The sequence below is a fragment of the Equus quagga genome, chromosome 8 (genome assembly GCF_021613505.1).
Source record: "Equus quagga isolate Etosha38 chromosome 8, UCLA_HA_Equagga_1.0, whole genome shotgun sequence".
Taxonomy (NCBI): Eukaryota; Metazoa; Chordata; class Mammalia; order Perissodactyla; family Equidae; genus Equus; species Equus quagga.
In genome coordinates, this window is record NC_060274.1 from 94,643,444 (window position 1) to 94,666,455 (window position 23,012).

Genomic DNA, 23,012 nt, shown 5'->3' on the forward strand with positions numbered 1-23,012 from the left:
ACCTAGTTTAATATGCAAGAGAATTACCTGAATTTGCTTTCCATGTAGCACTATTTAATAGGAAAACTAATTTATACTTAAAGGAGTAAGATAAATGCACAATCTGCATGTTTAAAGTCATTTTTATTTAAGTGATCAAAGAAATTCAAAGAAAACAGAATGAGACCTCAGAAAATTTGTGAATTTGAGGATGATCTAAATACATCATATTGCTCATTTTCAAGCATCAATGTTTTACCAACTTACCATAAATTAGCCCCAGAACTGCCCAAAGCATAAGCTAGAACTCATGTGAGTCAAAAGTGAGTCATGATTCAGCCATATTTAATGTTTTTCCTTCCTTTCCCTTTCCTTCTGTCATTATCTTCCTTCCGAAAACTGGAAAAGCATCATCTTCTTGCCTGCTCTATATTTCGAAGCTATTTTTGATAAGCTAACTTCATCCAACTTTCTTCCTGTTTACAAACTAGTCTTTTAAATGAGGACCAGCAAAATGACTAAGAACCAATATAAATCAGTGAAAACTCAAAGTTTTCTCAAAATAAAAAAACAACAAAGAGAGGCAGCATAAGTCACGCTCAAACAGCTTTCAGCTCTACCCCTCACAGCGCTGCCCCATCCCACACAGCAAGACTGCAGGCTCAATGCAAAGAGCTGGCAAATTTTCTCTCTCAGGAAATGCTGTGTGTTTTGAATCAGACTGCCCAGGAGCTGAAAGTGCCCTTGGACCCCCTCTGGTTCAACATACTCCTTCGATGGGTGAAAAAACTGACGTCAAGAACGGCTCAGAAATTTGTCTCAAGCCTTAAAAAAAAAGCAGAGTAGGTTTCCTAGTCCAATGTCTTGTTACCATTCCACACCCTCACTTGTTTTTTATTCCCTAGAAGGAATGAATCTTCCAGAGATAAATAAATTAGGGCTACTCTACTAATTGTCTGTAAAAGGACGAATGGCACATCTTACTTGATAAGATACCAGAAGCTCGCTGTGTGAGATGGAGGTTTAAAACGTTTTAGTAGGTCCATGTATTGAGATCGGTAGTATGGACTGTCTTGGCAGGAATCAAAATTGGCTTCTGATAAAGCGACTTCCTATGGTTAGGGGAGGCAGCCCTCTAGTTTCAAATTGGTTTTTCCGGGATTCAGTAAGAAACAAATTTATCTGTGGTGTACCTCCTGCTGTTTTCTCCATTTCTGTCTGCTTTTTTTTATTCTGTTGCCCTAAGATCCTTCAAAGGTCCCAAAAGCAAATGGGGATTGGAGGAGAGGAAAGGAAAGGAGAATATGGCCAGGTACAACACTGAGGGGCCACTAACTTGCTTAAACTGAAGTCCATCCAAACTTAGGATCATTGTCAAAGCTGGCTTATCCTAATTTCTTAGCTACAGATTAACATTCATATTTAGAACAGTATCAACCTTCATCAGAGCTTTAAGTGATTAGATTTACTGTTTAAAGTGCTTGGCTGTTAGATTAGTCACTAACAGTTTTATTTAAAAGTAAGTATTGGTCAAGAACAGCTTTTTACTGAGTTCTCCCAAGCAGCTCCTCAAAGTGGCTAATATACACACACAGGCCGAATCAGGGCAATAATCAAAGGCACCCTGGGTGCATCTATCCTAAGACTTTTAATAGAGGCTGTTAGCATTACTGTCACCCTCCAGATCACACTGGCAACCTATCACCGTGGAAGTGATACAGGTTAATAGAGTAAAAGCAAAGACACATGCCAAACCTAAACCTATTTGAAAATAAGACCTATTTTAGCAGAAGCCATATCTGATTGATCCTTGTGAACATTTCATATTCCATGAGCACATGCACACCATCACACCACCCAGGGTACTAGAGAACAAACAACATCCTGGTGCCCACACCAGCCCTGGAAGATGCAGCAGGCACTCAGCTCCATCAACGACAGTTTGCACTAAGCCCCCAAAAGGGAAAACTGGAAAAGCCCCATAAGGCGTCTTCCAGAGATATTACCCCATGGTGGCTCACACCTCTGTCGCTTCCGTTGTGTTCAGCCCTCAGAGATTGTCCCTGTGGTGGCCAGTACTCACTCATTGCCCCAGTCCAGGCGGGCGGTGATGTGGCGTTTCACGTCCTTCATCCGGTCGTGAGTCAGATGGCCCACCAGCACCTGCCGCCGCAGATCCAGGATTTCATTCATGATGTGCCACAGCCGGTGGAAGAGGTCACCTTCATTTCTCTAGGAAATATGCAAACGTGGAGATTCGGTGGTCAGTCCCCACACTAGTTGTGAGGCAACCACAGAGCACAGGGAGGGCAAGTCCTGCTACCCTCTCTGTGCTCGCCACTCTGTGGACAGACTAACTCTCCCCTCGTGTCCTCAAGCACACTCACTGCTCTATATGCTTTTATTCAACTGCATGACGCTGCTCTCATGTCCAAGAATCCACCTTCACTTCTCAGACTCCTCAACACAGACACTTTGTGTCCCAGTGTCCTCCCTGGGCCTCCAGACCCGAGGCTCACGTACTGTGCCTCCCTTTCCACCTCAAGAGCTCCTTTCTTTAGCTCTATCCAAATTCTACCGTCCTTCAAGGCTCCACCTGACTTCCACCTCCGTCAGGAAATCTTCCCTGACAACTCTTGCTCACATTCTGGTCGCCCTTCTCTCAACCACAGCTGTATGTAATTAAGGCCAATTCAATGGAAAACACCATTTTCCAATTATCTCTTGCGTGTTGGTCTTGATGCTTTCCTGCATTTCCATCATAAGATGGGCTCACTGAGGGGGCTCTCAAACTCCGTCACTGATGGATTTTCACTGCTATTACCTGGTCAGTATTCAGACCTCTGGAAAAAAGTGGTGTTTTCTTTCTTACTAGCTAAACATTCATGTAGATTCAAGATACTCTCCTGTGAAATTCATCAAGCAAGGTGGCTTAGCTGAAAGAAGACGGCTTAAACTCCTGGCTTCAAATCCTGGTTGTGCCACTTACTAGTTTTACAGGCTCTGAGAGTGAATTTTGTCATCGTGAAACAGGGACAGTGCTTTCTCCCTGGAAGGTTGTTTTAGGGATCAGAGGGAATATTCGTGAAGAGAGCAGTACAGCACAGTGATGAAGCGCACAGACTGGATAGCCAAACCACCTCGAGCTGCTTTCCAATTGTGCCATTTACTAGCTGAAAAACCTTTGGCAATTTATTAACCGCTTTGTGTTTATTTTCTCATCTGTAGAATGGGTATCACAGTAACAACCCTCATAGGGTTGTTGTGAGGATTGATGAGTTAATACATTAAAACTTTGAGAACAATGTCGGGCCTCGAATAAATACCATGTAAGTATCAGCTCCTTCTAATACTGTTATTATTCCGGGCTGGGTCCAGAATAAGCCCTCTACAAATAGCGTGTCTTTACCACACAGAAGTCTATGTCTGTTACCCGGAGACTCTTAGGGCAAAAACCCTTTATAAGTATTTACTTTTCATCTTTCTTAACTTCTTTAGAAGCTATGCTTTTACTTTCTACAAAAAATTACTACTAGACTACATGCACAATGGTATAAAAGTATTGAGATCACCATTCACCGAAAGTTCTCTACAGTGATAAGGTGCCAGAAATATCAAGTTCTGTGTAATGGGTACAGAAGTTTAGTCATAACATGTTTTTTATTTTGAAAAGTAGTGACGTGTCTTCTGCTTTATCAACTCTTGGTGACAGGAAGCGTTTTCACGTACTGTGCAGGTTAGACAAATGTGCCAGCTCGACAAGACACATTCTCCACAATGTCATCCCTGATCCTCTGACATATAAGTAATCTTGCTCTCCTCTCAGCTCCTACTGCACCCTACCGAGCCTATTCTTCTATTACTCCTCGCTCTCTACTCATGTTATACACTCCCATACAAGTCACCACAAGGGCACTGTAAAGCAATATTCTTGAAATTGACTGCTCAGTGTCTGTCTTCTCCTCTTGCTGGAAGCTCCCAATGACAATGGCTGTGACTGCCTTGACTAGCCCCAAGAGCTGGAGAATGAATGAAGGAATGAATGAATGAATACTGTGACGTATAGGAGGTCGTTTTTCTGGACCTTGAGAGGTGGATTCTGCTTAGGTCATGGAAAAGAATAAGCAGGGAAGATCAAGAAAAACTTGAGGAAGCCAGTGGTCAAAAGGAAAGGTCTACTCAAGTCAAAGAAATTAAGGAAGATATAAAATAAGTCAAATTGTATGCAGCAAAGCAAAGAGCCAGCTCCCTCTTGAACAGACTGTCACACTGTGAATGTCACTTGTCCGGTCCTTGGGGAAGGTGTTCGGCACTGTCCAGTGCGATGAGCTTGATTTTCTAGATGCCACCTCTAGTACTCAAGTTTAAGAGAATGCTGAGATGAGAAGGAAGCTGGATCCTTTATACAAATGAAAACCAACTGGTCAGCTTTGCCTTCAGGGCAGGGGTGGCAGGAACACTGACATACTGCAGCCCTGACCAGCAACCCCACCCTACTAATGTATGAAAACAGTACCTATCTGATTTGACAGCTAGTCATAAAATGATGTTTCTTTAAAAAGTGGATTTTAAAAATTGGTTATGAAGACTATTCAGAAATAGGAAAAATGCTTTTCATTTAATATTAACGTTGAACACTTGGAATAAAATAATACCTAAAACTTTCTGCAATATGCCAGAAATGTAGCAAAAGTTAATTGTGAGTATTTCAGTGTTTTAGAAAATGGATAAGTTTTCATTTGCCTCAAAATGAAAACATAGGTTTTGGAGCAGCAGATCCAGATTTAGGCTCAGGCTTTACCACTTAGCATGGGGCCCTGGATGGATTATCTTTGATAAGATTCGAGAGTTAAAAACTGGCAGAGCCCCAGGGCAGACAGAAGTAAAATATTCAGCCAAAGGCCTGCACAAAAGTACTCAGTAAAAGATGGCTGCTATATTTCTCCTAAATTTTCAATGGTTATATTACTGCTATTTTATTAAGTGATATTTTAGAGAATATTATTTAGGCTCTTACTGATGTTATTAAAAAGATCAACTAGCATTTCCCAAGTGGCTACCACGTGCTTTTATGCTAAATGTTCTACTCAATTAAGTATATCTCATATACTGCTTACAATTTACAACACATTATTACCCTCATCAAACATCTTCCAGAGAAGAAAACAGGCACCTTACAACTGTTGGAAAAGGACATGGACAGCGCTTCAAACACTCAAGTCTAACAGACTTGAACCAAAACATCTACATCAAGAAAAGAGACACCGAAGGTCCAACAGAGCCAAGTCAGCCTCGTTCTCAAGGTCAAAAATCTAACGTCTTCAGGTTAAACTTCTCACTTGCTCCTAACATAACCGACTACCTTTCCCGTACCCAGGGAAACTTTTAAATAATTCTCTGTCTCCATTACTCAGGATACGAGGAGGTGAGGTTACTCCGAGCGCTTAGAACACACAGATTTAAAGCCAGTCACGTATGTCCCCAAAACAGATGCTCACAACCTCAAAAGCAGGTAAAAATAGCTGGAAAAGGCAGAATCAAGAGGAATTCAACTTCGTTCCCCACAAGCAGCTACATAAAAGGATAAGTGCTGGTGCTCCAGCTCAACTAATGGATGAAACTTAGACTGTCATTATTTTTATAACTCTTAGGCTGGGCATTAAGGATGCAGTGATTTGAACATTTCAAATAATTTCATTTTCTATGTTAGTGTCATGCACAATGTTATTTTAAGAAAAATAATACTTGGATTTTATATTCTTTCCAACACAAATTTTTTTAAAAAATCTAAAAAGGAGATCTGCTCTTCCTTTGTAGTCTCCTAGCACAGAGCCCTTGAGCTCAGTTATCTTGACTTTCCATCTACTTCATTCCAGCAAAGCTTAGATTCTGGCATTTCATCGGAGACTGTCTTATGGATTTTACTAGTGAGTCCTGAAGCCACCAGCTTGAGCAGGGCATGGTCAGAGAAATCCAACATCAAAACGGTTTTTATTAGTGACTTTTTCACATTTTTTTGCCTCAATGAAATATCCTATTACACTTTATATGTGCCAGACATTAAAAACTGTCATTCTGTGCCAATGTCCCTCACTAATTTGGATTTTCTCTTTGACAGGCTGTTTCAAATTGCTTTGTCAGGCTAAGCACACCTTTGTATTTTGAACACATCTCTCCAAATGGTTAAGCTGTTCTATAAATTTCTTTGAAAATGAAAGAAGAAATAGTATTTATCTTCCCCAAAATTTCACTACTCCCAAGGTTCCACATATGCAGTGGTTCTGAGTAAGGATATTAGAGTCACATCAGGCTCCCAGCTCAGCCATTTTCCAACTACTTGATCTGGAGCAAGTACTTTACGCTTGGCCCCATTTTCCTCATTTGTAAGCTGGGGACAATCACAGTCATTATCTCTTGAGTGGTTGTATGGATTAAATGAGATACTGCATATGGAGTACCTCCCTCAGAGTGTGACATAGAAAGCTCTGAACAAATGTAATTAGTTATAATAAGTAAATAAGTACATATACATACCCCCAAAACAGTGACCACTGTCTCTTTCTTTTAAGAAACATTCCTTTCTTTTACATATTTAGAATATCCTCATTGATTCTTGTTAAGCAGTCTATCATTTTCAGAATACTTGAATCATTTACAGAGAATTAGAATATTGTATTGAAAATAAGTTTATTTCTCCCTGAAAACTAAAAATATTCAGAAAGCCTAACACTAGTTCCATGTAAACCATCCTATTTGATTAGATGCCAGAAATGTATCTTTTACATTCCTGCAGCTTGAAAAAGAACTTATAAAACCCATGCTTGGTGGACATAAGATTACAACAAGACTGTCTGTTTATGCTCTGTATCTCCAATTCCCGGAGGAGTACTAATGACTTACCGGGTGCTCAAAGAATAGTTGATGCCTACTCTGGTTCAGTTCTTTCTTTCTTTTTTTTTTTTCTGCTTTTTCTCCTCAAATCCCCCCAGTGCACAGTTGTATATTCTAGTTGTAGGTCCTTCTGGTTGTGCTATGTGGGACACCACCTCAGCATGGCCTGACAAGTGGTGCCATGTCCACGCCCAGGATCCGAACCAGCGAAACGCTGGGCTGCCGAAGCGGAGTGCACAAACTTAACCATTTGGCCACAGGGCCAGCCCCTCAGTTATTTCTTAAAACAATTCACTACCTGAAAAATTATGCCCTTAAAAAGTTACTTACCACATAGAGTTGTTTCCACATGGTTCCCCAGTCTCTTAATGTTGATGTCATTTCTGTGATAACAGAATCTTCAGTGGGAATAACCATTTCAAACTGTCTGTAAAATTAAAAAAGAAAAACAAAATAAACATCAAACATCACAGACAATTTTCTTTTAAATACTCTAAAAGATAAACCAGGAAAAAAGCTGCCTCGTTATTTTTGGTTCTGCAGGAAGTAACCAGCATCTGATTATGAACTTGTATCAGGAATGCTCTGTGGGTTATGGTGGTACAATATCAAAATGACCAGTCACTTCATCCGGATCAAGTTGGAGCAATGCGGTGGAGAAGCAACAACATCAGAATTTCTGCTCCAGCCACAGTTTGACCACTAAACAGAAACTCATTTAATCTCCCTGAGCCCGAAAGCCCCATGTGTAACATGAGGTCACCAGGCTTACACAAACTGTGAGATGGCTTTTGCTTTCCAAGCACGATGACCACAGAACTCAAAGGGAGTGACGGACTTGTTCAATGATAGGATAGTATGCTGCAAGCACCCGAACTAACTTAAATAACTAGATAACACGGTACTGATTAACTAGACACACGGTACTGATTAAACACTCCTTGATCTCATTAACACTCCATTTTTATTACTTGCAAACAGGACCATGAAAAATGGTTAGTACTATTACTAATGTTATCACGAATTTTAGAATTTATTAAGAGTTTGTGACATCACAAATATTTGAATATCCATTGCAAAGTGCTCCTCTCTATGATTAGGGGAATATATTCTTCCTATTTCTTCTGTACAAGTCAGAAACTATACTTGGAAAATATTCAGACCAACATCTAGTAGGGTATGCACAGTGGTCCTGATGTTGAGAAGATACATAAGGAGATGAAAGGGAAAAAAAAAAACCCAAAAAATTTCATTTGTCCCCTGTATCCTACCTTTGACACACAATAACCTTTTTCTTCATCTCTAATTTCTTTTTTCAAGTTCTTTCAGTTTAGTTGTAGGTTAAGTGGCGAGCATTCCTACAACTTCTCAAAAGAATGCTACTGACTATATCAACAGGGGTTATTTTCTTCATTTGAGTATATTTTTTTCAAGGACAATATCTAATATGTAGAACGTAACAGCATATTAGATATCGAACATGGTTGTCTAGATGATCCAGGGGAAATGACTTCTCAGCATGAGGCTAATAACTGTTGTGCAGTTCCTATTTCATGTTATGTCCAAAGTTTGTATAACCATCTTTTGCAAAGTCTTCATGACAGCAAGTATAAAATTCTTGCCTTGATTTCTTCACCAACAGAGTCTCACCTCCTCATTTCATACTGCTACTAAAATACTTGCCCTGTGAATATTTTCCTTCTTTGTAGAGCTTAAACACAGCTGCAAATGTAAAACTGGGATTTAAAACTAGAAATAAAAGTAAACAGTAATATATGAACTGTGACATACATGGAACCTTTCATCAAGTCCACATACGACACTTTCAAATGGTAGTACGTTTATTTTGCTTTTGAAACAGCTGTTGCAATTTCAATGATGAATATTTTGAGATAGAGATTATAAAATGATCGGATGCAAGGTTAAGGAGGGAACAATGAATTTCCAGGAAAACTCGACAACGTATTTAACATTTAAAAAATGACATGACCTCAGCAGGAATTAAACAATACAGAAGTGGCCTCACTGTTCGCAAACCATAATTTAATTTAAGGACCCCCATCAGTCCTACATTGCTCCGAAGAGCCAGGAAAGAACATAAAGGCAATTCAGTCTGCAGGAAGTTGATTTGGGGTTTGTTCAACCAAAATGTAAATTTTCAAGAAGCACAAAATTGCCATTTTAGATGAGGCAGCTGTTTCTTCCTAATTATACCAAAATCAATGTTCAAATAGTCATAAGCAGTTGTCCCTGAAATTATATTTTGTTCAGTTATTTTATGAGTCCTTTGCAGCTATTTCATGCTGGTGGGCCAACAGGCTGTTAATCCCCTTAAAATAAGACAGGTAACATCAAAATCCCAAAGAGCTTCCTCTCTGGGAAAGCAATCACCTGGTACTACGTGTTCTCAAACGTTTTCAGGCTAAAGTTTTTCTTCTAGTTAATAGTCCCAGAATCTAGGGTCTCAACCAATTCCAATGACATATTTTTACAAAATAAATTTTAGTTCTACCCCAAAGTTCTCCTGCTATTTAATGCTCATCATGCCCTGTGTCTAGTGGAGAACCCATAACCAAGTCTTAAACTTACACAAGCAAATTCTGAGACAACTTTACCCACAACCGGCTACTTACTAGGACAATTAAATAAATAAATAAACAAATATATAAAAGTACTTATTTTAATTAAAATTATGTCCCACCCCAACCTGCTTTCACTGGGTGGAGTGATGTCTTATACCATCTTTGCTAGCATTCTCTCTTTTCTCTTCCCCGACAGGTCGGAGTGTAAGATGGGGCTGGGGAGCCCTTGGCTCCGGAGAGTTGAAAGAGTAGGTTCGGGCTTGGGGCAAAGGCAGAAAAGAGGACTGGCTGCATGGATCTGCCCAGGTGGACACTTCAAGGGCCAGGGTAGAGACCCTGACTTTCCACATTGCCTAGCCCAGATCACCAGGGCAGAAAGGTCTGAACAAAGAGTAAGCCTATGGCTAAAGTGTTTTCTGGAGTGTTCTCTGGTTTAGTCGAGCGGGGCTGGATAGTGTCAAACCCAGCCTGGTGGGAAAACTCCAAAAGGACTGATAACTCTGCTGGACTCACTTCTGGTGGATTACAGCTGCACAACATTTCTGAAGGACAGACTTTATTAAAAGAGTAGCGGTGGAGGTAACTATTAGTATTGGAATTACGATGATTTTAATCTAGTGTTTTAAATAATTACCACTACTACTACCAAAAGAATAATATTGCTTAAAGTAGCTGACATACATAAGATATACAGTGTAAGGATCTTCTACACTCTTTAAGTTTTAATCCACATAGGGAACAGGGTATTTATACCAGAGACTCTCAGCCATCTGCAGAAGTTATTTCATTGAACTCAGATTTAATATCCTACCTTTACAGAGGGTGGATATAAGAATCATCCATTTGAATAACATCCTTGGAACTTTTTTGGTGAAAATGAAGTTTGAAGACATCATTTACTATGCTTTAAAATGTGCTTTACTAATTCAAATAAATTGCTATGTTTTGCTATTTGAGGAAAAATGTTATTTCTCTGGCTGAATCTGTATTCTTTCTTTTGTCATAAAATGAAAATTATTCAAGGATCCAACACATATGCCTTGTGGCATTGGCGGCAAATGTTGGGGTCCAAATCCATGTCCCACTTATAACGAATGATCTGCTCAGATTAACCACTTAATAAGCAAGTTCCACTGTTTTATCCTGTAGTATTTTATTTGAATGATCTGTTATCCTGATAGCTGCTTCAAGTCCTTTTGGAAATAGACTGGAAAAACTTTTTAAATATATGAGAAGTCCTAGTAACCAATGGACTCAATCAAAAAAAATATATCATAGAAATGCTGTTCCCTGAAGTAGAATAGAGGCTTTGTGAAGTGGTCACACAAGGATATGGGGATAAGGTATTATCCCCAATTAGGAAAAGACAGTCAGATATGGCTGCTTATAATCAGTGGTGAATCTAGGAAATTCCTGGGGTTTGAGACATGACTCAGCAGTCAATGGGTCTGACTGCCATGATTCCCTACATAGCAGGAAACCAAAAAGAACCAACTCCTTCTGCATAGGTTTAGGCTGATTCCATGATTTGTGGACAGTGAGAGACCTCCAGGGCCCTGGATCCTACGGTTGTTCAGCACACACAGATGTAGTGTGTTTAATCTTCTCTAACAACCGCCTTAGTGTAATCTATCTTTATTAAACAACATAGACAATGGCATGATCATCTATAGTTCATTTTTCAAGATAATTACTAAGCCTTCAGGTTTCAAAATAAGCAATGGTTCTGTGAAAATCCTCCAACTATTAATAAAACTCATTTCTTACCCTTTGTTCTTTACACAGGCATTTTTCAAGTGAACATAGCTGGAAGGAAATATACCCTAGAAGAGAAAAAATGTGAAGGTTACAGTGCTAGCTGTCTGTTAAGGGAGGGTTAGTTTCACAAATCATATGGATAAAATACGGCCATACACTAAAAAAATACCAAGAATAGGGAAAAACATCTCTATCACATCTATAGGCTAAAATCTATTATAGCTTAGATCCATTCCTTTTATTTTCTACTATTCATTTGTTTACAAATTGAGATACTCTAAAATAAATATAAAAATTAAGTCTCAAAAAATATATTCTTTATAAAACAGAAAATTAAAAAATTTTTCAAGAATTCTGTATAAAAAGCATGCTGAATAAGAATCTTTTAAAAATATTGCATTGGTCTGAAAGAAGGTTTTTTGTTTGTTTTGGTTATTCTTTTTCTTCTCTCCAAAATATTCATGTGTCTATTTAAAAACACACACACACACAAAAAATACCATTGCGAATTTGGAGATAACATGTATATTAGGTGTTACGGAAGATCTCTGGTGAAAACAGAGCAGCAATTAATCACCAGGCTGCCATTCTGATGGAACAAAAATTAAACAAAAGAAGCCATGCTGGCTTAAAGCTCTTTATTGTAGGGAAAAGACAGGGCAAGGAAATTGTTCCTTTGTTCTAAATGAGAAATTGAAAGAAACAACATAAAAAAAAAATGAGCATCAATTTTATTATCCATTAAACGATAACATCCTCTGAATGATTTTTCATGTAGTATCAAATGACAAATTCAATTAAATATTTAGGAAAACAAATGTCATTTGAATACATTATCACCATTGTGGATCCAAGGATAACATAAAATTTAATAAGCAAATTCTGCATATTCAACAATAGTAAATAATTATATAGGTTAAAAAAAAACTTTATTTTCTTCGGAACTTAAATTTACCTCAATATGATAGGAATAACAAATAGAGTAATTATAATCAAAAGGAAAAGTCAGAACTTGAGGTTTGTTAGAACAATGAGACAAGTAACAGAAACCATAATAGATTTTTTTCTCAAACATGGGTAAATGAATAATTAAATACTGAAGCTATATTTGCATGTGCCTTGCAGATGTTCAAAAATAACTTTAAATGAGGGCTAAAGTATTTAACAAAATTAAATTTGTATACTCTTTTGTCCCTCAGGCTCTCTTTTAGAATGACCTAAAATAAATGAAATAAAGTAATTAAATACAGTTGGATGATCCAGAAAAAGGTATAGTTAAACAGAAAGGCAGGCAAAAGAGATTAGATTACTTATATTTTGAGAATGAATAATGATACAGTGTCTTATCTACAATTCTAATAAAGCCAGAATTAAACCAAAAAATGAACATGACATATAAGAAAATATTAGAGAATGTGGGAAGCATGGGAGAAAGGTGGGAAGATTAGAATAAAGTAGAAAAACATAGATATTAGCAAGGATTAGCATCAAAATCATAAACCATACACACGAAAGGTAAAAGAAAAATCATATTTCTTCCCACTATAATTCCTGAGGATTTATATAAATTATATAAAGGATAATGAGTCTTAGTTTCTGTCTGGAATGGTAAGAAAGAGGGACTCTCTGTAATATGGTTTTCTCACATTTCAGCTCCTCAAACCCAAAGGTACTCTTAATATACCCTAAAATAAACTCATTTCTCCACACCACTATCTTATAAATGATACCACAGAAAGCATAAAGATTAAATACTTCTATTCAATATTTCTTTTGGAATATATATTTCTCCTGCCTGAATTTTAATTTCGCTCTCTGCGAAACTAACACTTCAAAAAGATTTTGTTTATATATAATGAGCTTATTAAGGTCTTCTCAGTACAAATTTCAAGAGCTACATATGATTATCATTTGAGTAGCATGTCTTAACTATAATCCAAGATCAAAGGAATTATGAAAATCTGTATTGCCATTTAGCATTTCAACTAAGGGTCCCAACTGTAATTTTAATTGTGTAATGAAATAAAGTAAAATAACTATCTTTTACAAAAAGAAATCCCATAATTACGGTTAGAAGTAATAATTTTTACCTTGATATTTGGGTTTTTTAAGGCAAATCCTCTGTACCAGCCTGTGAAGAAATAATCATGATCATATTTTAATAAAACATAACAACATTTTAAAGAAAAGAAATGACTACAAATGAATCTAAACTTTGCTGATGAAATTTTACCCTGTATGTAAATATTCTAGGTATAAACACGGTGGGGGCTGGGATTACGCCAGACTGAAGCTCAATGGACTAATAGTTTAAATATTCTATTAATAAAAATGTTTAAAGAATAGAAACACGTGGGGCCAGCCTGGTGGCATAGTAGTTAAGTTCGTGCGCTCAGCTTTGGTGGCCCCGGAGTTGGAGGTTAGGACCCGAGGTGCAGACTTACACACCACTTATCAAGCCATGCTGTGGCAGGCATCCTACATATAAAATAGAGGAAGATGGGCACAGATGTTAGCTCAGGGCCAATCTTCCTCAGCAAAAAGAGGAGGACTGGCTGTGGACGTTAGCTCAGGGCTAATCTTCCTTCACAAAAAAAAAAAAAAAAGAAACATGCAAAATTGAAGTAAAGTCTTTAGAATCAGAGCATTGGGCTTAAATTCTGGCTTTGTGATTAATTAGGTATTTAATCTTGGGCAAGTTAATCGACCTCTCTGAGTACAGTTTCTCTCCATTTTATTTTATTTTATTTTTTTTGAGGAAGATCAGCCCTGAGCTAACATCTGCCAATCAGGACGCCAAACCAGAATGTGTGAACTTAACTGCTGTACCACCGGGCTGGCCCCTCTCTCCATTTTATAAAAGGCTACACAACATTTCAGGGAAATTCAAGAAGCTACACAAGATTTAATATACTCTCAAATTCTCTTTGCCTGACTATAAAGCCCAGACTCTATTTCCACAGAATGGTGCTCAGCCAGCAGTCACGCAGTGAATTCTCACATCCTTCAGCCCACCATCTTGGGTTAGGATCAGCCTGATAACATAAGAAGAGTGAAACCAGGTCTCATCCACTAAGAGAATTAATGGGTACTCTCTCATCGACACAATCTCCTACTAACTGAGCTCACCATAATTTTTATTCTGTAGAATGCCTATTACGTAACCCCAAGCACCCCTCAATCAATTTTAAAGTACTATCCTTAAGGGGGAACATACTTGTTTGGGTTTAAAACAAGTACAGAGTATATATATGAACTTATATGGTTAATATACAACTCCCTTATAACTGTATTATTTTCAACTTAGAGTTTCTTCAAGTATAGAAACCATTTTGCTTATTGGTAAGAAATTATTTTATCATGTAACAAATGTTCTGTCAAATTGGATTTTTTAATAGAATTTTTAAAAAGAAATATTTGAGCTTTGTATTTAACTAGTTTTGTTCCTCATAAAGTTTTCTTAAAAGAATAGATTGTAAAATATTGTGCCTAACAGTTTTAAAACCAGAAGAAAGCAAAATGAATTGAGAATCAGAATCTCTCTATTTCAGAGTTTATTAGATCCCTTTAAAGACATATCTGAGAAATATATCCATTCTTAATTAAGTATTCCAACAGAAACCAAAACTTTTTGAGAATTGCAGAAATGTCACAGAGAGGTTTCTGTCTAACTACACCATACAGAAAGGTTTTTATAGTTCCCATAAGCCATGGAGCCCATTTTCATGCACCAATTCAAAACAGATTTTATATTTATCTGCGTACAAAGTAGAAACAGACAAAAATACATCTAGCAATGACAGAGAAAACCTTATTATATTTTTAAATATATCAATTCCATTGGACAGAACAAATGTCCACATATTATCACCATTTTCTTTTTTATTTTTTGAGGAAGATTAACCCTGAGCTAACTACTGCCAGTCCTCCTCTTTTTTTGCTGAGGAAGCCTGGCCCTGAGCTAACATCATGCCCAACTTCCACTACTTTATATGTGGGACTCCTACCACAGCATGGCGTGCCAAGCAGCGCCATGTCCGCACCCGGGATCCGAAACCGCAAACCCCGGGCTGCCGAGAAGCGGAACGTGCGAACTTAACCGCTGCGCCACCGGCCAGGCCCTATATTATCACCATTTAATGCCAGGCTCTACCTAATGTAACAGTTCTTTTTGAGGTAACATAATTTAATAATGAAGCTTGATTTGATAGAATGTTACCATATTATAAATTCCTAACCAGGCAACATTTTAGTAGTAAATATAAATATTATAGACATACTGATAGGGCTTTAAAATATGGTCATTTGGTTAATGAGAAATAAAGAGTGGTCATTTCAACTTGGGTCTTTTTAAGGACTAGAGTTTAAGGATGTTTTGTGGAACAGGAATGGAAACATGAGAACATATTAGCTATTTCGATTTAATGAGTTACCTGCTACATAAATTAATAATAATCATACAAGTTCATATAATATATTCCACTAACATTTCAAATGCAATGAATAATTTTAGTCCAAATTTAGGAGAATGAGAGGGGGAAAGGCCTGGCCAGGAGCCCTTCCTGAGGCATCTGGCTACTCAACCTTGAGTAAGCCCTTTCTGCTCTGGACCTCTGTTTCTTCTTGTCCTGGGGGACCTAACAGATCATTGAGATTCTAAGAAAGTCCTTCTAGTTTGGCACCGAGTCATGAACTCCCACAAACACAGCAGTCTCATTGCTTTTTGTGTTGGCATCTAGTGAAAATAAGGAAATGATATTAGGAAGAAATACCATCAGCTTAACAATACCAAATGATGCTTTCCTGTAAGCCAAATAGTGAATATGCAAGAAACAAGTTTTGTCAAAAACATTCCCTGTGACTACTGGAAAAATTCCAGAGATTAATAGAGGTATGGACAGAAGTTTATAAACTTTATGAACTGTCCTATGGTGAGGAGGTCGTCCACACAACCTCAAACAGTCACCACTAGCCCACTTACCATCACATTTCTCCAGGATCTGAACTGTATCTCCAATTTCCAATGACAGCCCATATGGGACGGTTCCTCGAAAACTGGCAATAACTGTAGAAAATGATATAGAATATATGAAGATAACCACATCAGTTACAGCTGGTTATATTGCTTACTATTAAATGTTATCGACTAGGAAATGTGAATGTGAATAAAAAGTACACTTTGATAGCTGGTTTAACTTTATATATTTTTGAAGAGAGTCAATCTCTAAGCTTACATTACTTTGCCAACTTCTTGGTTGAATAAGTATTATAAATATGAATTTCGAAGACGTGGAATTTACTACTAAAATAGTACACAATATCAAGAATATCACCCAGTAACATATATAAACAAAAATATTGCCTGCAGAGCTCCGTAAGGAGCTGTGTCCCTCTTGCTCACTGCTAAATTCATGCTCCATCCAGGTGCCTAGCACACAGTAGCTACTCAACAAATACGTGTTCTATTTTTAATCCATGGTAACATTTTATTTAGTAATGACTGCACCCCTCCCGTAGGATTAAACACACAGCCCCCATGACCATTCCCATGGGCCTTAGCTCTCATGCCAATTGGAATTGTTGGATTGGGGGGGGAGGGGGGCTGTCAACGCTAAGCCCTACCTGCTGCTTATAGATTGACTGGTTTCTGAAACATTTCCCAGGGCTGGGCAGGACTAGGATGTAATACCAGAGAGAAAGTGTACATAGATTAGTCATCCTCAGATGACTCAAGGGATTAGAGAAAGAATGAAGCACAGTGATGCTCCCAGAGATGGTAATGCTTGAGTCATAAAGGAGACAACAATGGAGAAATAAAGAAAATGAACCTCAGCACGCGAAAAGACAATAGACATCTCCTGTTCAACACAATGTATGCTGAAATCAACTTGCAATTCACATCAAAAGAAAATGAGAGTAAATGCTTTGACTGCACGATTTTTAAAAGATCAAAATTTTGGAAGTGAATTTTATAATTCTGTTCCAGATAGTGAGATTTAGATACAACCCCAATCCCCAAAATAAATCATTGCCACTGTTGTGAATGTATTTTAAAAGCCTGAAGGAACACATGAATCTGTCAAAAATCAAAACATGCCAATAAGTAATGGGCTTTTAGAGAAGTCTAAAGCCCTTTTACGATCACAAAACAAAATTAACAGTAGAAATCAAAACACAGGACAGAAGACATAACCCGAACTACATGAGTTGGATGAAAATAACGACATTGTAACCAAGTTAGAACATTTTAGACAAGCACTAATTCGTGATGTCATTTGCTAACTATAATCATAAATACCATATGGCCTCATACTGATGTGCTAGAAGATGTTCAGTGGAAAAATAATCAAGGGTCTGTATATCTTGACAGATTACATCAAATGACTTTCAGAGACCTCTTTGTACAAGGGGTCAACAACTGAACACAGTAGATTGATTACAATTTAAAAGACTTCACAACAAGCTTGCACCCAGAATGGCCTTTCTAAACTCATGAAGTTACCTTAACCTCTCAGAACCCTAGTGGTTCGACACTGCTCTACTGACGTTGCTCTTAGTGGTCTAAGTGCGTGGACTCCCTAACACAGCTCTACACACAGCTCTTTCCACTCAGAAATCTTCTACTTCCCAAGGCTGCCATGAATACCTTCCCCACCGCTGGTTGCTCTCTCCTACCGCTCATGACCTTCTTGAACACAGCAGTCCCATTCACGGATTTCATTTCTTCACCCTCCCTTCATGCCTCAGCCCACAATACAGCCCTCACCGTGTCCTGAAAATGCTCTCATAAAGTCACTAGTCCCCTCACTGTGACTACATTCATATCACCTTTCAGGAGTCTATCCTCTCTTGAATCTTTTACTGTTTCTCTCACCCTCCAGCCTTCTTCTGCAGACCATCTTTTCTTAGCTGTCCTTATAAATATTAGTGTCATACAGGGGCTACTCTCAAGATGCTGAAGTGTAAAGACCAGGCTATAGGAAAATAACATCAAATTTGATATGATGAGACACGGGTTTGAACTCAGATCTTACTACTTATTAGCTGTATGACTGGTCAAGATGCCAACCTCTCAGAATCTCCATGACCTCATCAGGCAAATGGGGGTAACAATGAAGGAATTGCAAAAGGTAGTGGAGGATTAAATAAGGCATCCATCAGAAATAATTTACCACACTGTCTGGTATATTCTAGTTACTTAATAAATACCTCAATGGTTTGAACCACACTTTTTCTCTTCTATCCATTCACATTCTCCCATATACAGTTGGAGAGAGTTCTAAAACTTCCAGAATCCCCTGTTGATATGTGACTTGCCAAGTCTTTCTCCAGTCTTGATCTGTGCTCTGAGCATCTGACACAAACTTACAACTTGTCTATCTCTATTTAGATGTCCAAGCACCTAAAACTTAGCATGCCTCCAACTGAACTCATTACCTCCTCTCAGCCCCTAACCGAATCTAAACAATTTTCTCTCTCCCAACCACCTGTTCTACAATGTCAGTCTTCTGCTGTTAGTCCTACTTTATCCTGCTATTCCTAGGTTGATTTCTCTGCATCTCTCAACAGGTCCACTGCAAAGCCTTCTGGGAGGTCTCCCTGTTTCCATGGCTGTCCTTCCTCAACACACTGTCCACGATGCCACCAGTTACCTTTGATTTTGCCATGTTTGTGATTAAGCAGGTTCTTTTTTTGTATGTGGCATCAGGAAATTTTTTTATATTTCTTTTATTAGGTTCAATTTCTTTTTAGTAAAGGAAAAGGTAATAAAATATATCATGCAGTAAAAGACAACAGCTTAATGAGGTTAATTGTTTTCCTCTTATTTCATGATGCCGTTTAGCTCATACAGTCCTCGGGTGTCTCCAAATCAGATCCTCTTCCATTGTTCCCAGTTCCGTTGAATGCTAGCACCGTCCATCAGCTATACACGCAAGAAACCCAAGGGTCATCCAGATGCCCCCTCATCCACATATCCAACCCATCACAACATCACAATGACCTTAGCTCTCAAGTATCTCCCCAAATCATCCTTTCCTCAACATCTCCACTCCCACCACTACCCCAGCCTTCCTATCACCTCTTGCCCAGCCTTCTCTAGCAGTCTCTTCATAGGTCTGCACCCATATAGTCAGGTTCTTCTCCAATCCATTTCTCACACAACAGTTAAAGAGGTTTCTTCAAAATCCACATTTGATGATGTAAGCATCCTCCTAAATATATCGAAGCTCTGAGAACAATATAAAAATCACTACCACAGCCTATAAGGCCCTGCCCTCTCTACCCTGACTTTCTGTACTCCAGTCACAATGACGCTCTGTCAATACCCTCCTCACTATATTCCCTCCCACACAGGACTTTGCATGTGATTGACCCCTTAAAAGAATACTCTTCCTCTCCCTCCTTTCCAAGTTAAGCTGTATTCATCCTTCATACATAGATTCAGTGGTGTCTTCTCAGGGAAGCCTTCATTGATATACATCCCCTCAATCCAACTATATGCACTCATAGCACCATATACCATTCAACTACATCACTTATTTGTGCAAGTTTTGGAATGATGTCTCCTGCAATAGACCATAAGTTCCATGGATGGAAGGACTGGGTTGGTTTTAGCTTCCAATTGTACATCTGATTCAGTACAGAGCCTGGCACACAATTTGAGCTCAGTAAATAATCAATGAGGGAAAGAATGATGGCACGGCCATTACTGCTAAACGTTCTGGTCTTAAGCAGTCAGGTTCCTTTATTATTGGCAATACTATTTTAAGAGGGCACTCAAAATTCTAAGAAACAAACTACATTACCTGTGAAAATTTATTCTTTCATAGGAGCTGTTTAAAACTGGGCTGACAGTTTGTCTGGGTCATAACTGTGTATCATCTCATTCCTTACCCAAGAAGTCTATGTGGGTGAATTCTGATGTTACTCTTCAGCTGTATAATATTTAACTCTTAAAGGGAAACTAATAAGTTCTTCAACCTCACTGGGCTTCAGATGCCTCCTCTATAAAACAAAGGAGTTAGATGAGGTGAACGGAAAGGGGCCCTGCCAGCCTAAAATTCTGCAAGTCTGGAGGAGGCCTTTCAGCTCAGCACTGACACAGCATAATACATACTGAAGAACTCTATCCCCAAACCAGCCTGACTTTGGTTTTAGTCGCTGCCTGAGTTCTGAAAGAATGGACATCTGTCCCCACCTGAGACAGCCATCTTGATAAAGCAGAAGGGAGGATAAAGGATGCTCTCAGCATCTCATACAAGGTTGTTTCCCACTGCTCTCCTGCCACTTCTCCTGCTTACATCCTACCTACTTCTCCACACACTGCCCTATATTCAGCCATCCCAAATTCTCACCAAGCTCTTTCATACAGGCCTCAGTGCCTTTATACATATTACTCCCTTTTGGGGAGTTACTTTCCCCTCCCCTTCTACACTAGGAAAGGCAAAGGAGCCTTAGTTTAAGGTCTAGCTGCAAGGTTAGCTCTTTCAATTTCCTGATGCTTCCCCGTCCCTTTCCTCATCCTTGGACTCAAATGAAATCAATCACTCTCTCATCTGTGCCCCAAGGACACTCTAACCACACCTTAAATACAATAAGGTATCACATAATATCACAGCACTTTATTTATCTTTGTCTTTCTACTTAAGAACATGAACTGTTTCTAATCCATCTTCAAGACCCAGCATAAGAGTTTCTGACTGCATGAATGGAGAATGAATAAACACACAGAATGAAAGAATGAAGCCACTGAAAAATAGCACCCAGGTTTTAATGAGTTCAGAGAATGCAGGGACACCTCTCACAACCAAAAACACCTACAAGTGTTAAACTGTGGATCATATTGGAGAGTAACACATTTTCAGGACATAGTTCAAGGCATCACTTTGATCTTTACCCTCTAAAACGGCAAGCCATTTTCAATCTTTGAGTTATACAAATAACTCCACCTTGCAGTGTAGTAAACTCACAAAAGGCTTATGAAAGAGAAAGTTGAAAGGGGGAAGGCAGTTCTAGGCAAAAGAGAGAAAGATTTGAAAACATGATTGGCTTATTTTATTACTAGTAGCATGTAATGTATCATAAACAAAGGAGAACTGGTTTAAGTGGTTACCAGAGGGGAAGGGGGGAGGGAGGAGGGCAAAAGGGGTGATTAGGCACAAATGTGTGATGATGGATTGTACTTAGTCTTTGGGTGGTGAACATGATGTAATCTACACAGAATTTGAAATATATTACAATGTACACCTGAAAGTTAAATAATGTTATGATTCAATGTTACTGCAATAAAAAAATAAAAATAAAAATAAATGACTTTTAAAATAAAATTTAAAAATAAATAAATAAATAGTGAGTCAACTTAGGAGTCAAATCAGTATTGCTGTGTTCAAATGGGAACAACCATCTTTCTGGTTTTATGAATATCCAATAAAAAAATAAACTTTTTTTGAACGACAAAAAAAAAAAGGAAAACTGGTTTAGGAAAGCAAAGATTCAAAGATAACACAGGCATTCGTGAAACCTCAATTTGCACTTCCATCAAATGCACTTAAAGTATATGTTATTTTTAGATTCCATTTTGGATACTTTTTAACTAAATCCCTTTAAGTTCTTCCAAGCATTTTTGCATGAAATAAGTCTAGAGGTGAAAATTCATTTTGTCCTCAGTTATTGTAAAGTAGCTATGTCTCTACACAAAAGTCTTCTCAGTGTACACTTCCCAGGGGCATTTTTCCTCCAGTAACATTGGGGTTTTGAACATGACCACACGCTGTCTTGATCCCTTGATTTCCTTTCCCTGTTTGTTTTCTTATGAATTGAGCAACTTTAGTAGCTACAGAAAAGATCACAGAGAATGAACCCTTTATAGAGCTGGAAATATAAAGGCCCAAAACTATTATTTCTGTCATAAGAACCTGGAGAGCACAATTTTAAATAGCACACAAAAACAACTGCATGGTATTATGTTCACCTCTGCCCATTTGCTACCATGTAAAAATTTATTCTGATTAACAAACATGTATATAAACCTAGTTTATGTTTAAGTCCTTTAAAAAATATATACGTAAGCTGAAAGTGCTAAATTTATAGCATATGTATCTGGAAAATCATTTTATAAACAGTGGCCTAGTATCACTTATAGCGTTATTCCTTCATATAATATTAGTTTAGTACTTATTGACAGTTTATTAAAAATTGAATAGCTGTGAGAAACATCCTCATATACAACTCATAAGTATTTTCTATGAAAAAGGTAAAGAAAGCAAAATTCCCCTGTGAAGTAGGAACTCATTTCTTAGCTTCAATGATACCGTTTGCTCATGGAAAGAACAAATTCCAATTTTGAAACTTTTAAACTTACTACAAAGAAACTCAGTCACAGAGTTCTTTGACTTTTAAAAGCAAAAATAGAAACAAATTATAAAAAACTATTAAAAGCCAATCACGTAGCTCTACATGGCAGACAATAACATATTCTTCATCATCATTGTCAAAGTAACATTTACGATGATTCTACTCGCCACAATTCAATTCAAGCCTGGCAAATGCCGCCCTTGCCCTTTATGGGCTGACAATCGAAGATGAATGGAACATAATGTATAAAAAAAAGAAAACGCTTTGCCCTTTGTGACACAAAGGAAGGAAATCCATCTGTCAAAGTCGGACTTTTGGTTTCATCTTTTTGTTAAAAGGATCTGCAGCTCATGAACAGGTTGTGGTCTGAAAGGTCACCTGTGAGCTGCCTATTTGCAACACAGAACACAGAGCTACTGTTCTCAAGTTCTGAGATTATCCCACAGA

The 23,012-nt window shown here is 38.1% G+C and overlaps 1 protein-coding gene across 4 annotated transcripts in view; it reads right to left on the bottom strand.

Annotated features, from left to right (window-relative positions):
* Positions 1-23,012, bottom strand: part of DOCK4 (dedicator of cytokinesis 4) — a 432,596-nt gene that overhangs the window by 239,620 nt on the left and 169,964 nt on the right. For all 4 annotated transcript variants that reach the window (XM_046670233.1, XM_046670234.1, XM_046670231.1 and 1 more), the window contains exons 2-6: positions 16,192-16,275; positions 13,301-13,341; positions 11,220-11,275; positions 7,201-7,297; positions 2,063-2,211 (exon numbers count right to left, since the gene is read on the bottom strand). In XM_046670233.1, the coding sequence (XP_046526189.1) occupies positions 2,063-2,211; positions 7,201-7,297; positions 11,220-11,275; positions 13,301-13,341; positions 16,192-16,275 (427 nt within the window). The remainder of the gene's footprint in view (positions 1-2,062; positions 2,212-7,200; positions 7,298-11,219; positions 11,276-13,300; positions 13,342-16,191; positions 16,276-23,012) is intronic.